This window comes from Hetaerina americana, unplaced genomic scaffold (genome assembly GCF_022747635.1).
Source record: "Hetaerina americana unplaced genomic scaffold, ioHetAmer1.1.p SCAF_27, whole genome shotgun sequence".
NCBI classification, from domain to species: Eukaryota; Metazoa; Arthropoda; class Insecta; order Odonata; family Calopterygidae; genus Hetaerina; species Hetaerina americana.
This window is the reverse complement of record NW_027286841.1, coordinates 3,935,639-3,952,251: the sequence shown is the minus strand read 5'-3', so window position 1 is coordinate 3,952,251 and position 16,613 is coordinate 3,935,639. Positions and strand designations below refer to the sequence as shown.

At 37.4% G+C, this 16,613-nt stretch overlaps 1 protein-coding gene and 1 long non-coding RNA gene across 2 annotated transcripts in view; both read right to left on the bottom strand.

Moving 5' to 3' along the window:
- LOC139689666 (sodium channel protein para-like) overlaps window positions 1-8,488 on the bottom strand; it is an 84,109-nt gene extending 75,621 nt beyond the window's left edge. Inside the window, exon 1 of the mRNA XM_071586856.1 lies at window positions 8,292-8,488. Coding sequence (XP_071442957.1) covers window positions 8,292-8,405 — 114 coding nt within the window. The 5' untranslated portion in view covers window positions 8,406-8,488. The remainder of the gene's footprint in view (window positions 1-8,291) is intronic.
- Window positions 8,489-8,560: 72 nt separating this feature from the next.
- On the bottom strand, window positions 8,561-12,033 carry LOC139689675 (uncharacterized). The gene is made up of 3 exons (XR_011701347.1): window positions 11,749-12,033; window positions 11,258-11,411; window positions 8,561-8,669 (listed from the first exon to the last, which is right to left on the bottom strand). It is a non-coding gene; the product is annotated as an uncharacterized lncRNA (long non-coding RNA).
- Window positions 12,034-16,613: the final 4,580 nt, after the last annotated feature.

Sequence of the window (16,613 nt, the reverse complement as noted above, 5' to 3'; positions counted from 1 at the left end):
TTGCACCTCCACAATTAGTTTGTGCCAAATAGTATAGGGATTGACTAAATTGACTTTCTAAATTGAGCTAACCGACAGAGCAAATAAGTTAAATGGTTGCATTTCTTACTATTATGTCTTTAATTAAACTTATACAATTACTTCATGTAATGCACCTTCTATGTTGATGCAGTGGATCTACCCTATTGTTTTGGAGTAGGTATCTGAAGTGTTCAAATCGTCCAATCACAGTGACTTGTGGTGTTGCATCTTAATGGTGAAAGTTTCTGTGTGTGAAGCTGGAATTAACGCTCCTGCAATGCAGTACTATGATCTGGACTAGCAATGTGTGTACCATTTATTTGACTAGTATTTAATTTTACACTTTAGCTACAATAATAAACTGCCAATGAAGAATTTTCCAAATTGCCATATAATGGGATGCAGAGACAATTTCAATTTAAATATGAAGCATCCAGATAAGAAACAACAATTCCCAGGGCATTCATTATGCTTGCTGTTGTTGCATAAACTACAGATAAATTTCTTTTTTTATCATCTAAACAGTATCTTCACCTGATGATGTTGTACCATGACATAATGGAGTGGAATGGACTGGAGTGAAATGTTTGAATTGGATTGTTTTTATATTCCACCATATGAACAAGAAGAAGGAAAAAGAAGTGATGAGCAAGCATTAAATGAATGTGAAAAAAAAGCATACGGCATATGCCAATGCACTATGCATTGAGAGCTGGTTTATTGAGAGTATATTTGGTCACATCTTTTACTCTTCTTATTGGGGACAATGTGGTGAATGACAATGGTAATGTTATTTCATGGCAAATGCATATTTTCATTTGCTTAAACTCATGCACCTGAAATTAAGACATTTTGTAGGATATTCTATGGAACTATTGTTGTAATATCATTGCTCAGAAGTAAACAAGTAAAAACAAATAAATTGGCTTTATGTAAGACTGGGTTGCATCAATTGTGAATTAATAATCACATACATGAATGAATAATATCGGAATCAAAGAGCAAGGAATGACTCAGATGAGAATAGTGTTATTTTTTAAAGTACCTTAATGCTTAAATTTCTTGGCCAGTGAAAATTGTAGTATGAATGAAAACCCTGGGGAGAATGTACTCTATACTAATGGTAAGTCATTTTCAACTAAAAGTCAGACATTAGTCATAAATTAAATAATTAATTATGACTGCAAGAACATTTGAATATTTAATGTTTCCATTAATAAACATTATACTGAATACTATCATATTTTTCCATCAATGACGTGCTCCTTATATATATATATATACACACACACATATATATATATATATATATATATATATATATATATATATATATATATATATATATATATATATATATATATATATATAAATGTGATCTGATAATAATAATACTAATAATACTTTATTCATTTTAAAAATGGTACAACCATATTAAATGTCGTCAATATAAGTATTATTTAACATATAAACATACTTTCTTAAATGTGATGAAAATTGTCACAAAAGAATTCATCCAATGAGTATAGTGGGTGAGCAAGTAACCAGGTATATACCCTATTCTTGAAACTCTGGATACCATCTGATTTCAACTGAGTAGGCAGATAGTTATACAGTCGTATGTTCATATTGTGAAATGTGTTGTAAGTTGATGACAATCTACAATAAGTAGTATTTAGATTCGATTTACCTCTTGTGGAATACTACCTTGATCAAAAATTTCCCGGAAATTATTCAGAAAATTAAAAATACAAGTTTATTCATCTAAATCTATATTGTTCCCTTCAAAGTAATCCCCATCGACTGCAACACACTTATGCCAGCGCTTGATCCAATCTTCGAAACATTTTTTATATTCGGTTTTCGGTATGTCCATCAGTGCTTCCTGCGATTTTTCCATTACTTCCTCTCGGCTGCTAAAACGCGTTCCCCGTAATGGTTTTTTAACTCGATTGAACAGAAAGAAGTCACAGGGAGCCAAATCAGGTGAATTCGGTGGCTGTTGGATGGTATTTGTTGCATTTTTCGTCAAAAAATTACGAATAATGATAGCACTGTGCGACGGTGCGTTATCATGGTGCAAAATCCACGAGTTTTCTGCCCACATTTCTGGTCTCTTTCGGCGAATTGCTTCACGCAAACGTCTCATAACGCCCAAATAATACTCTTTGTTTACTGTCTGGCCTTCTGGCAAAAATTCATGATGCACTACACCGTTGTAATCCATGAAAACCGTCAGCATTGCCTTCTTTTTTGACTGAAAACGACGTGGTTTTTTTGGTCTCGGCTCATTTGGTGAACGCCATTCACTTGCCTGATGTCTGGATTGCGTGTCGCAAATCATGTCTTTTGCGACGTCAACACGGTCTCTTTTTTGCATGAAATTGAGGTCTTTTGGCACCAACTTTGCTGCTACACGACGGAAACCCAAATCATTAACCACAATGTCTTGGGCGGATCCATAGGCAATGTTCAAGTCCTCCGCTATTTCTCTGATGGTTAATTTGCGGTTATTGACCAACATTTCTTTTACTTTATCAATTTTTTCACCGACTTTCGATGTCGATGGTCTGCCACTGCGTTCATCATCTTCGATTGACTCACGACCACTTCTGAACCGCTCGTGCCACTGGTAAACGACCGTTTTTTTTAGAGAATCGTTGCCGAAACACTTTTCCAACATTTCCAACGTCCGTGCGCCACTAAATCCTTTTTTTACGCAAAATTTAATACAAGTTCGTTGTTGCAAATTTAAATCCATTTCTGCAATTGTAAAAAATCGCCAACACACACAGAGATAGATGTACTCTTGGCTACGTAACTTTTGCAAATGTCAAGTTATGACACTAAGATTTAAAGGGAATATCAACAACAGATGTACCAATTTAACAAAAAAACAGAACTCAAATCGGAACGATGGGAGCGCCACACGGTGGTTATTCCGGGAACTTTTTGATCAAGGTAGTAGTTATGGAGGTTGGACCTTAATTGGTAAGTTTCTAGATTAACTTTCACATGAATCAGAGCCTTAAAGATATACAAACAAAATACAGTCATGATTCTATACCTAATAAAAAAAGGTTTGCAGGAATCACGTGGTGGTATATTAGCAAGAGAGCGAATAGCTCTCTTTTGCAGTAGCAAAATTTGTTTAACATGAGGGGAATGACCCCATAACTCAACACCATAATTCAAATGACATTGAAAGAAGGCATGGTAAAGTGTTAAACGATACTCATTTGAAATGATAAAGTTGAGCTTTCTTAACATATAAACAGCTTTACTAAGTTTATTACAGGTCTGACTGATGTGAGTCTCCCAATTAAGTTTTGTATCAATATAAATTCCTAGTATTTTAGCAGTTTCAATATCAGTTGTTTTTGATTTAAGACTGCACACAATATGCTGAGTTTTGTTAGTATTTAATTGTAAATGATTAACATCAAACCATTCCTTAGCCTGTTTTGGGGTAGCGCTAGATCGTAACTTTGCATCTTCTGGATGTTGACACTTTTGCACAAAAGTAGTGTCATCAGCATATAAAACAGATCTAGGTTTCATATTACAGGGCAAATCATTAATCATGATAATGAAAAGTACTGGGCCAAGCACAGAGCCCTGTGGTACACCACATTTTACTTTAAGAGCTGCAGACCGACAGCCATCAAGTTCAACCAATTGGTGGCGATCATCCAAATATGACTTCATTAGTTTCAGTGCAACACCCTTAATACCATAATATTCTAGCTTTGTTAGTAATATTGAATGATTAACACAGTCGAAGGCCTTACTAAGATCACATAGTGTCACTGAGACTGATTCCTTTTCTTGAAATGCATTAATGACATAATTAACTATGGACTCTACTGCCAAAATTGTAGATTTCCCAGATCGAAAGCCGTACTGGGATTTGGAAAAGAGATTATTTAACTCAAAAAAATTACATATTTGATCTTTCATAATAGCTTCAAAAATTTTACCAAAAACGGGGACTATGGAAATGGGGCGGTAGTTAGCTAAATCATCTTTATCACCTTTCTTATAGACAGGTACTGTTTTGGAATATTTTAGAGCTGTTGGAAAATCTCCTGTCTCAAAACATAAATTGACTAACATTGCTAATGGTTCCGCAATGAGCACAATAATGTCCTTTATTAGGGAGTTAGAAAGACCATAAAATGATGAAACTATAACTGATGATGAAACTGATGATGAAACTATAACTGTTCATATAAAAAGATACATAACAGAAATATAGACTAAGTAGGTCTTGATTAGTGACCAAATGACAAATATCAAATTCAAATAAATGAAATAGTATATACAGATACAGAGAAGAATAAAGCAAAAGCCAAATATAAAGAGTTACAAGATATTACAAAAAGTGAAAAATATTTATGTGCAAAAAACACATAAAAAAGAAACTAACACTAGGGTGCACTGATGCTTTGGTACTCATCTCACTGCCATCAAATGAAGAGAAGTGAATCCCAAAGTGCAAGTCTTTCTTATTTGTTTTCTATGCACAAATATTTTCCTTCCTCTGCCGAGTACTGTTTCACCAGTCATCACTCTTTCCCCCTACATATTTCAGTGACTCTGTGACTCTGCGATCAGAAAAGTTCTGATCGCTGAGTCACAGACTGCAAATTAAAACTGAGGAATCAATGCCCATCTTTGATTGTTGCCAATGCAATATCAATTACATCAAATGAGGACGGATTGGAACACTTGGAAAATTTATGCATGAATGGTAAAATGTAAAGTTCCCACAAATGGGAGACTACAATGATTAGACATTGCCTGCTATCCATCTCCTGTGTTGCCAGCATCATCTGCCATATTTCCCGGCCCATAATATACGCTTTATTCCTTCCAAGTGTGCCTAAACATTAAAATTAGCCTGCATCTTATGGGCCGAGGGTACACAAGTATAATTTTGAGCCATAAGCACCAGCCGTTTGACTAGAAAAACATTAACTATTAAGTATATTTTATTCCTACCAGGTATAGAAAATGTTTACCATTATTATAAATGTCAACAATATCATGGTTTTGAGTCAGCAGTAAGCAGCAGAGTTTTTATGTTTTGCTGAAACTTCTACCTAAAACACTTCGTAAGTAAATGGTTAATGTATACACCAAGGAGCATTTAGTTTCATCTCATCTGTGGTGCTGCCACTAAACTTAATATTCATTGGATTAATGGGGATTTTGCCCCTCAGCTAACACTAATATTCATTGTATCTTTCCCAATAAACTCAAGAGACAATAGGCTTTCAACCTTAATTAGCGTGAAAGTGTTGTAATGCCATAGATATTGGTGGATTTTAGTAAACATTTTGGAAACATTAAAATAAAAGCAGAAACTAAGTGTATCTTAAAGTGGAAAAATGATTAAACCTCATGGGATCTTGCTAAAATATTATGATACAGTATTGCATTTGAACTATAATTATCAAAGTAGGATACCGTAAATTGAAAAAAGGCAGGTAAAGACTTTTAGGCCCAGTAATGATGAATCTCAAGGATTCTTCAATGAATGAAAATTAAAATAGGTGTAGGTGCTAATTTTGTAATGTAACAACTCAATTTTCTTCATATTTAGTGTTTACATAAAAAACAATTTGATCTTTCCTGTCTGATCCAAGTATTTTTTTAATATTTTGACTTGAAAAATCAGGGTGCATCTTATGCCCCTGTCAATATGGTAAGTGTTAACCCTCTTAGTGCGGCGGACCCATATATCGGCTTTCGTATCCCTGGCAAAAAGTGCAGCGGGCCAATATATCGGCTCTTGCGTAGGCTATTGTTTAAATCGTTGTAACTTATGGTTTTTTCTTTAATAATTTATGGTTTTTATGCTATCGATAGGCTGAATTCCATAGAATTACATAACTAATTTTTTAATTTTTTATTAGCAATTTTAAATGCTTTTCAAAAAGTATAATTCTTACTATAATTTTACGTTCAGTTTTGTGCATGTCGGGAAGCTCAGCCTAATTGCTCGTTTTTTTTCTGAGTGGTCTTTCCACTATGAAAAGCCACTGAAAGGCTACTAATCTGTTTTCATCTGTAATCTCTTGAATGTGTTATGGTGTGGTGGTGTTGATATATAGCTGCTTATTCAGACTTTGTTGATACGATGGAAATGAGAGCACTGCTTTGTAATCATTTTGGTTTCTCTTGTCATCCATCCTATTTCATCATTTGCGCCCTGTGCATTGGATTACATTGTCAGCAGTTCTCTGTGAGTTAGAACTTGGTTTTTTTCTGCCTTTAGATTGTAAGCACATTGCCGCAGTCTCAAGGAAAGGGGAAAAGTCCCAATTTGACTCAGTGAGATCAGCCTTTTCAAAAAAATCGAACTATGCAGAGGCTGACAAAAAAATTTGCAATTCACTGGTTTTTCTTTATTTATTTATAATTTTTTCTACATGTCTTTTTGATTCTTTATTATATTTAAATATCGTAGTTTTATTGAAAAATGTTTTTAAAAAAATATTAGTATTGTGTCTAAAAATCGAAATATTATTGCTAAAAAAATATTCTTCAAACTTCAAACTGTAATAATTACATTTATTTTTCAGATGATGTAAATGTATTACATCATAATTAACTACAATATTTTATTTTAAAATAAAAAAACTGCACATGGATATCTAAACAAATAACTTCATAATGTTTTTTTTCCTAAGGTGATACATTTTCTTAAATTACCCTTCGCACTTCTCACTAGTACCCCTGGAATCCCCGCAGCACTAAGAGGGTTAATATCACTCCAGTCACCCTTGCAGACCTAGCTGCAGAAGCCAAATGCTTGCTTCCTTACAAGTATTTTATAAGTTGAGTTAATTGCAGAGGGGGAGGAAAGAATGGACCATTGGAGCATTGTTAGCAAATATCCAACTTTTTACCGTGAAGTGAGGCATTTTTAGGAATTAGAGGAGTGGCAGACTACGGAAGATTCACAAGAGGCTCTGTGATTTCATTTTTGAGTATTTGGAGGGTTGAAACTTAAAGATTTACTGCGGCAGGTCACATTAAAGGAAATAAAAATGAAGCCCTTGTACCAGAGCCATCTTCAAAGGGGAGTTAATAGTAGATGTGGCAATAATGAAAGAAGAATTATTCTTCTTTGTTGACATTCTATTATTTCTAGAATTGTCAATTCTCTATCATAGAACCCTACTTATCTTAAACTAAATGGATAAAGTTTCTTATAGTTTGAAGTAATTATCATAACATTTGCTTGTTTGGTATTATAGATAACCACATTAAACATTCTGGCTTGCCCTAAGAAACAAACCAAAGAATGACAATCTAATGAAATATCCAACATAAAGGTAGGTACATTGTTTAAAGTATAAGAGTAACATAGAAATTATTTAGGTATATTTAATACCTACACTTCAACTAATAGGAAAGCAATGTGATATGGTATGGATAAGATAAATAAAACGCAACCTTATTTAAAAGTGATGCAAGACATTTTTAAACTCTTTTCTCTGATTATTTTCCCACATTACTTTAGTCATACAATACATATAATTCTAATGTTCTCCTTGCAGAGAAATATTTTTTTATTTCATTGGAAAATGATGATCACATGCATGAATAAAATTTTATTGTCATCATTATTATTGCATTTTATCATTTTCACATGCATACCTCGATCCATTTACCGTGATACTAAAAATTCCTTTTTGGAAAAATTTGGTTCTCACCGATAACATAACAAGGACTGGATAATAGAAGTATTTGTGTCATATATCAGAACGAGGAGGGTCCTTTTACCCAACTATTCTACTCATGAAATTTGTACCATGTATTTCTTCATAATAATAGGCAAATTATGCTTTCTGCTTGATCAAAATATTTGCTATGAATTTGTTGATCAAATATTAGATGAAAGGAAATGTGATCACCTGATGATGATGCATAGCATCTAAACCATGGTCATTGAACATTAAAAGCGTTAAGTAAGTGTTAAGTTTCCCTTTATTTTTTCCCTCATCTGGACAGTGGTACATGAAAAATGAAACAATTCAAAACAATTATACAAATGTCTCAATTTTTGGGAAATGGGGAGGGAGGGCATGGATTAGACGGTAATCTAATCCATGCCCTCTCTCCCCATTGGAAAGATTGGAATAGGCTTTCCCTCTTGGGTGTCCAAGTTTTCAAAGGGTAATCCTAAGACTTTTGATGCCACAGATGGATCAAGTGTGTCAGGAGAGAGGGGCATGTGGGAGGGCGGTTGACCTCACCTCTCCTTCAGCTCTTTCCTTCTGCTTCGCATCTTCTTCCGCGATGCGAGCCTCGATGGCAGCAAGAGACTCCCGCGTGAACGGACGGAACAGGCAGTGTTCTTCCTCTGACATACTCTCCAAGTCCTTGGAAATTTACTCAAACCTCCTCGTCCTCCCCTTCCTCCACTGCCGGGCTCTCCCTCTGCCCCCACTTATCGCCCACCACACCCGCACCCCTGCACCACCGTCTTTCCTCACCCCTTTCCCAACCACACTCCCTCCTCCTTCCGCCCCTGCCTTCTCCTCCTCTTCCCCTCCCTCCTTCTTCTCCTATGCTAATGTGATCGACTCGAGGCTGTTGTCCATATCATTGCAGGATGACAGCACTGCAATGTCCTGCCCACGGCCACAACAGGAAAGAGACCACAAGAAGAGAATCATTATTAGTGGTGATTGCCATCTTTTAATTACCAATGAAAATTTTTGGCTTTTTTTGATCCTTATGGGAGAAAGAGAGATATGATTCCTTCAAATACCCATGGTTTTTCAAACCTCTTCGATCCTGAAATTTTATATGCCATCTAGAAAACAAGAGAGCAGTAATGGATAAGACTGCACAAACAAAAACTGTGCTTCAGTTACAAATTGGCTTGATTTTTATGTAGAGTATACCACATTGTTACCATGGTGATGATCAATTATGGATAAATCTGTGTTTGGTCAGTTGAATGTTGAAGACCAGTCACAGTGTTATCTGTTCTTCCTTGCATAAGTGCTTAACTAAGGACGGGAGGAAGGAAGAACACAGAGATGAATAAGGACTTGATGTAGAATAGGTGGCTGGATTGTATTTTGTTAGGAGTCACAAAATATTTGATAGTTGTGGCCATCCAAAAACCTACCTTAACTGGTAGATCACCTTATAATAATAATTATATATGGATATGCATATACATACATACACACATATATGTGTATATATATATATATATATATATATATATATATATATATATATATATATATATATATATATATATATATGTGTGTGTGTGTGTGTGTGTGTGTGTGTGTGTGTGTGTGTATGAGTGTAATATATATATATATATTACACTCATACACACACATATATTTCCTGATATTCAAAAGAGAAACTGGCCTGCAGGCTCAAATGTATTAAAAGAATATATATTTGAGAGGAAACTTCTTGAATTTTGGAGGAGACTCATTTAGAGATTGCTTGGTTTCTGTACTCATGCTCAGCACGTCATGAGGAAAGCAGTTGTCATCCACGGGACATCTCTAAGAAAAAATAAAACTCTCTGCATAAAAACTAAAAGGTTGTGTGAGAAAATGATGAACCATGCACAAAAAACAATTTATTCATTTAACTTCAAAGGATTACATTACTCTAATTACAAAGAAGGACATTACTCTACATTAAAATCAAAGGATTATCTCAAAAGTTGCTCTACTTTGTAAAAAATTCACTCTACTTGCCACAATCTGTAAATTTACAAAAGGAAAATTGAATCAATCATGTAAAAAATAAGGAAGTAATCCATTATACAGGCTGATGAGTGAATCTCTGTTCCAGAGTGAAAGAAATGCCGGATTGTTCAAGCATAGTCTATATAGCTGCTATAATATATTATTTCTATTTTTATACTTCTACATAACAAATAGCATTTGGCAAATGTAAGGGTGAAATCTTAGTTTTGAACATAAAAAAATACAACAAACCAAAATCAATGACAAACAAACTTCTGAAATATGAGGTAATAAGGTACATGTTGTGCATTAGATATAATAACATTAACATCATCCATCAATCTGACATGCTTTTCAGGAAACTAAAAGCAAGTTTTTCTCCGAACCTTGGTCATGGCTGCTAAAGAATTAATACCCTTGTCACTTGTTCCAGGCTAAACTGCGACACATGCATATCCATAGTTCCCATCCAAATAGGTATTTGCATTGATTTTAATGAGTGCTTAGGGTCAATGTTGGAGGCACAGAGATGGGAAGGTGAAGCAGCCACCTGCCTAAACCTTTAAAGTCTGACCCAATACGCATTGCCAAGACTGGCTTGCTCCCAACATCAATTACAGGGGGTGTATGAGGCTAGGTGAGATGCCTTGGCCTAATCAAAACCAAGTTAAGAGTAGTTACAATAACTTTTTAACTTTTCTTTTAAATGAAGGGAACAAAGTCTTTTGGTGAGATAGTCTAGGAACCAGAAATCATCACAGCAAAATTATTTTTTCCTATCCAAAATGTTTCATGTCTATGTCCCTGGTCTTACACTCCTCCGACTATTCTCATTTGACTTTTCCACAGTCTTCAACCCCTTTTATCCCCACTTGCCATCTGATCCCTTCCACAGCTCCTCCTACCAGAAGTCCGTTCAGACATGCCTCTTCCCATGAGCATCCCCTCATTCTTGAACATGTATGCTTATATTATGATATTATAATGCAAACTGGCTGTTTAGCTTTTGTCACCATTGGTTTTGATGCGCAACTCACACATTGACCACTACTTAATTATATCCTAAATGAAAAAACAGAGCTTTTATAAATTTCATAATATGGTACTCTGTAAATAGTACATAGCAAGGGGTTCATCCATATCAGCTATACAATATGTATCAAAGAATCGCACACACATGCTGTAGTGAATGAAAGACAAAACTACAAAAGACTTCCTTTATAAGAGACAATGGAAACTTATATTCCTAAAATTTGTTTAGAGAGGACCCTTGCAAATAATTTCTACCATCTGCAATTCACTGAAATTAATAATGGACTGCCTAATAATAATGTCTTGGTATGCATAAGCCCTTTTTACTACATCAGTACAAGATGAACTGCTAAAAGCTATAAATGTGAATCAAGAAGCATGAAAATATATCACAAATGTTAAAATTCTGTTAGGATCAGCCGGTGTTAATTTTCAGTATTTGCATGTTGAAACGTACTCACCACCGCTTTTCCCTTCCAGGGCAATCACTCTGGCTACACACCACTGATCGCTGCAGTTGTCCACCAACAAGCACTAAATTTGACCAATTGCACAATCAACCAGTGAAGTGGTGTTGGAAATTTAGTGGAATATGGCGTTGCAAAATTTTGGTTGCTAAAGAAAGAATATGAGAGGCAATAAAGAATGTTGACTAAGTCAATGGATACGAGAAAAAGGAAAGAATATATTGGGTGATTAGAGAGGCAGAGGGAGGAAAATACAATAGGAATGTTGGATCGAGAGAACAAGTTATATGGAGATGAATGTAATCCAATGTATGGTGTGTCCAAGAGTTTTTATCAATAGGGATCGCGTTAATCGTGGCTCATAAATGCAGCAGTACTTAGACAAGGAGCTCATTAACAATATATCATGACCCGTACCCACGTTATTCTTTAATATTCTCAAAAACGTTAAACTCAATAATGGGTACAACCTACTGAGAACCCACCGCTGTAGTCGACAGCACGCTGAGAAATCTACGCTAGATATGCCCGCAGTTACCACTCGGCTCTCTAACTCAGACACAGAGTAATTAATGGTGCCATGCGAAGGATGATGGCAGATTGAGTAAATGAGGGTCCAGTTGGACGCATCCGCGCCGCGGAGGTCAGCAGTTGACCCTTAAAAGTATCTCGCAATAAATACTATATTTGAATGCTTATCGCTTTCGCATTTCAAACAACAGAATGATCGTCCGCTTTCCGGCTTTGGAAAGTCACCGCCTACGTCGTAAACACACATTCTGCAGCGTGAGGGCCCTATTGCGCATTCATGTCAACTTCAAGAAGTAAACATTACGGAGCTTGTTATTTCCCGAGAACGTCGGATTGAATCAAGAGCCCTCGCAATTTCACGCGTGCCCATGCGTCGATGACCGTGAATTCTCGTTTAAGCAAATCAATGGCACCGTGTTCTTTATTTGTGAGGATACTCGCGCAAGAAATGTCCCTAATCTAAGGCATTTTCCCCTTCTCCCATGAACCTGGCCTTTATTCCCGCCAGTCACGGCACGGGCCACGTAAACATTCGTCCAAGGACGCTTCGGGGCATGAAAGGCGGTTTGACTACTCTCCCTTCATCAGCATAGAGATTAATCATAATTATAACTTCTTTGAGCCATTGGGACGTAAGACACCACGAGTTCCCCCAAGAGAGCAGCCCCCCGAGAAAATTTTATCATGAATAATTTCATAATCCATCAAATAGGCATAACATAATAACAGATCATTGAGTGTTATCAACTAGAAACTTACACTAAAATAGCATTCACTTCAAGTGAATTTTTCAGCTTAGTAAATAAAACTATAATCGGATTCTTATTATAAACTATGGCTATGATTCTGAAGGCCTTTTCAAAATTAACAACTTGTTGGCAACAACTTCCATTTCTGGAACAAGTGCCATAGAACCTGGAATCAACTGAAAAGAGATGGCGATTGTTTTTCGCAGATAAGGTGAAGGAAAGTATACACAGAATGGGAATACCCTGGTGAATAGGGAGCGCAATGAGACATTGTTTTTCGTTTTCAAGCATCTCTGCGGCTGTCTGAGTCGGTGGCGCTGGATTGGACGGACGAACGCCGGGGGCGGTCCGTGGCGCTCGAGGGGGGGGGGCACGCACTGGGGCAGCGGCGTAGTTGGCAGCATCGGAGGGCGGCGTGGTGCTGGTCCCGGTGGGTGGTGGAGGGGCTGTTGTCGGCGAGCGGGGGTGGGGATAGGTGGGTGTCGGCGAAGGGAGCAGCTTCGGCGGCCACCTCCAGGATCAGGACATCGGGGGAGGAGGGGGAGGCGTCGGGGAGACGAGGAGGGGAAGGAGGAGAGGGGAGGGGGAGGAGAAGGGGCGAGGGTCCGGATGCGAGGCCTCCACGAAGGCTGAAGTGCGTACATCTGCGGGATAGACGCACGTATGAACAGTCATCATCAGTCCACTAAAAAGTACGTGGTGCGTCGGAAGAAGGTGGCCCCATCAAAAAACACTTCTAAGCCCCACATAATGAGCACTAAACACCCCAAGCACATTACGGCGAATCATTCTTCACCTGCCTCCACGCCCGACCCTCTCTCACCCTCCTCCCGCCTTCATGAACGCCCGTTGTCTCCGCGGGATCGAGGGTGGACCCATCTTCGACTCAGACGGATTGCTGCCTACTTTACTGTCACTCATAGGAAATTGTTATTGAAAACAACCGGTAAGATTTTGATTGCGATAGCGGCAACAATACTGTTTGAATTGTGATTTTGGCGCGTGAAAAGCATATTATTTTTAGTCATTAAGGATTCTTAACAAAGGTAGGCATTGTTAATTTTAAATGTCGACTAATATGTACAGTGCACTCCGACTTTGCATCATTTAGCGATTGACTGGCTGCACCCAAAGTGCTCTTTAAGTTGGATTTGCTGATGAATAAAGAGATATTCAAATTGTGTGACCGAGAACCAAAATGCTCATTCATTATGGGATGAGTTGACATGTCGGCGCCAAAATGCAAACATAGCCGGAGGCCTGTTGATCTTGATTGCCGTGGTTGACATGCTTCTCACGTCCCTTGTCAGGGCTGTGCGCCGTGAGACAACTTGGGGAGGCCCAGATGCGTGTGGTGCACGTAAGGGGTGGGGGAAGAGTGGACAAGACTGTCTTCATCATCACGGGAGGTCTGACTGCTAAGGGGTGGGCTCGCACGGTCAATTATTCCCTACCGCGCGGTCTCTTTCTTTTCCCAGCAGTATTGCCTTCTCTCGTTCTCCATGACTCCTTCTTGCCCTGTACCCTGTAAGAAGCCTGCTCTTACTTCCACCCTCTTCCCTCTGCTTGCATCCCATCCTTTCTCCAGCACACGGCCACGTCTACATCCCATGGCAACCTCTCCACCCACTTCCTCCGCCTTCTCCGGATTACACCCGCAGCAATTATTCCTTTCTCTATTTCCCCTTCGCCATATCCAAAACTTCTTCTTTTACCTTCCGTCTAAGTTACTCTGTTTTCTTTTCTCCACATCCCAAAAAGGCTCCAATCACATCCCCGCCTCCCTTTCAATCCAGGCAGTGCCATCTCTTATATTCCAACTCTGTGCTAATATAGTTTTAATATATTTGAAGAAACAATTATATTATTAATATAAATTACACATAATGGCATGGATTTTATTAATGAATCAAAATTCCAGCGACAATTTTTGAATTTTCATTGCCCATAAATAAAGGCATTTTTTGACCGATGAGATGAAGTGAAAACTGAATTAAAATCTTGTAAATCTTAAATTTTCAGTCCTTAGTTTTAATCTGTTATTCCCTTCATTATTTACAAAGCTGCTACATTATGTAATAAATCAATACTATCAATGAATTCAGTTTCAACCAAGATTAAATTCATCCGTTTAAAAGGTACTACTGAACATATAAATGATGAAGTTCAAATTCAATTTTCCAAATGGTTTTTAATTAGTGCAGAATTTAAAATTTCAAATTTTTGTTGTAAAACAATACCATAACATAGTTCTTTCAATAATATATGTAGTGTTTTCCGTATTATTAAATTACGAAAAGAATCCACAATGTAACGACAGACGCAATTAAACGTACGCAATGAGGAAATAATCAGAAAAATTTCGGGCCCGTCGAGCTACAACCAATGTAAGCACACTTCACGGACTGCTGTTAACACGATTTGGAAATAAAAAAGCAGAGGGCACTTCCGTTGCCGATGCACTCAACCGCGCACCGAAGGTCAACGTGGATTCGGAAGGAAATGAAGCCGGCCATTATTGCAGCTTCAACCTTCGCACAATTGAAGGTGGGCACTAAATGCACTTCGAGGCCAAATCGTTTTAATGCCATCAAAGGTACGACGCAGGTAAACGCCTAAACCGGTCGAGTATGCTGATTCATTCAATCCACAGTGAAGAAAAGACCCTAACCATAAGCTTCAGTGATATGCGAAAGGGGACTATAATGGCCTAAAATGCATGCCACAGAGTCAATTTGAAAATTTTATGAAATATAGTATTAATCGCAATACTGAGGATATGTGGAATCGCTTCCTTGAGATGACGCACTCAGCAGTCAACAATTTCATTCCCATGAAATTTATAAAAGATAACACGGAACCTAGATGTTACAACGCGGATGTTAGAAAAGTATTACGACGTCAAAGTATCTACGCCAAGGTGAAAAATTTTAGATATGATACTATACCTAGTGAGAAAAGAATTAACATCACTTATGATTGCAAGATATCTTGGGCGAATGTCAAGAAGGAATTTCGGAAAGTTTTAGCGAATTCAAAAAGAAAATATTAGCGGAAAATTTGAAAGGGAATCGGCATTTTGGTCATGTGACAGAGAAGTGAGGGGAAATATGACAGCAGTTATTTCAATCAAAAATGATAATGGTGAAAGAGTAATCAGCAGTTCGGAAACGGCTAGCTTATTAAATTCCTTCTTTCAAAGCCATAATGCACCAATGTCCCACCGAATGTCTCCGATAGCTTACCAAATCGTGCCAACCAATCGATGCCCAAAATTGAAATCTGAAAAATGGATTAGAACTTTTGCTGTAAAATATTGAGCCTAATAAACATCCCAGGCCCGATGATATACCCGCTCGTATATTTAAGGATCTAGCTTCGGAAATTGCGCCGTATTTAGAAATAATGCGTAAGAAGTCGCTGGTAGACCACAAGGTTCCCAGAGATTAGGAAACGGCTACCCTAACACCAATACATATTTAAAAATGGAGACGAGGAGTAACCGAACAATTATTTCTCTAAAATCCTTTCGTGCAAAGTTATGGAACATGTAGTTGCTACTTCGATCGTGAGACACCTCGGTAATCAAAAGTTATTAATGATAAATCAGCACGGTTTACAAAAAGGAAGATATCCTTCGAGACACAAGCTTTTCGTTCATGATATTCGAATTTTGGGAGAGAGCAATGTTCTAGCGGAAGCGGTTTATCCATAGTAAACTACTCATAAAACTAGAAGCATTTGGCATAGATAAAAATGCCCTGGTTTGAGTTAAAGACTTTTTGAATGGTCGGGTTCAAAGAGTAGTGATAAATGAAGTTAGCTCAAATGCAGTAGAAGTTACTTCAGGTGTTCCCCAGGGAAGTGTCATCGGACCTCTTTTATTCCTAATTTACGTTAACGACATTGACTCCGTAGTCACATGTAAGATACGTATATTTGCCGGCGATGCCATGGTTTACCGTGACATCCGCAATCCTGATGACATAGCAGCTTTATCAGATGAACTTAATGTTATATAGCCCTGCTGCGATACTTGGTAATTAGAATTAAACTGAGTGTTAAATTTT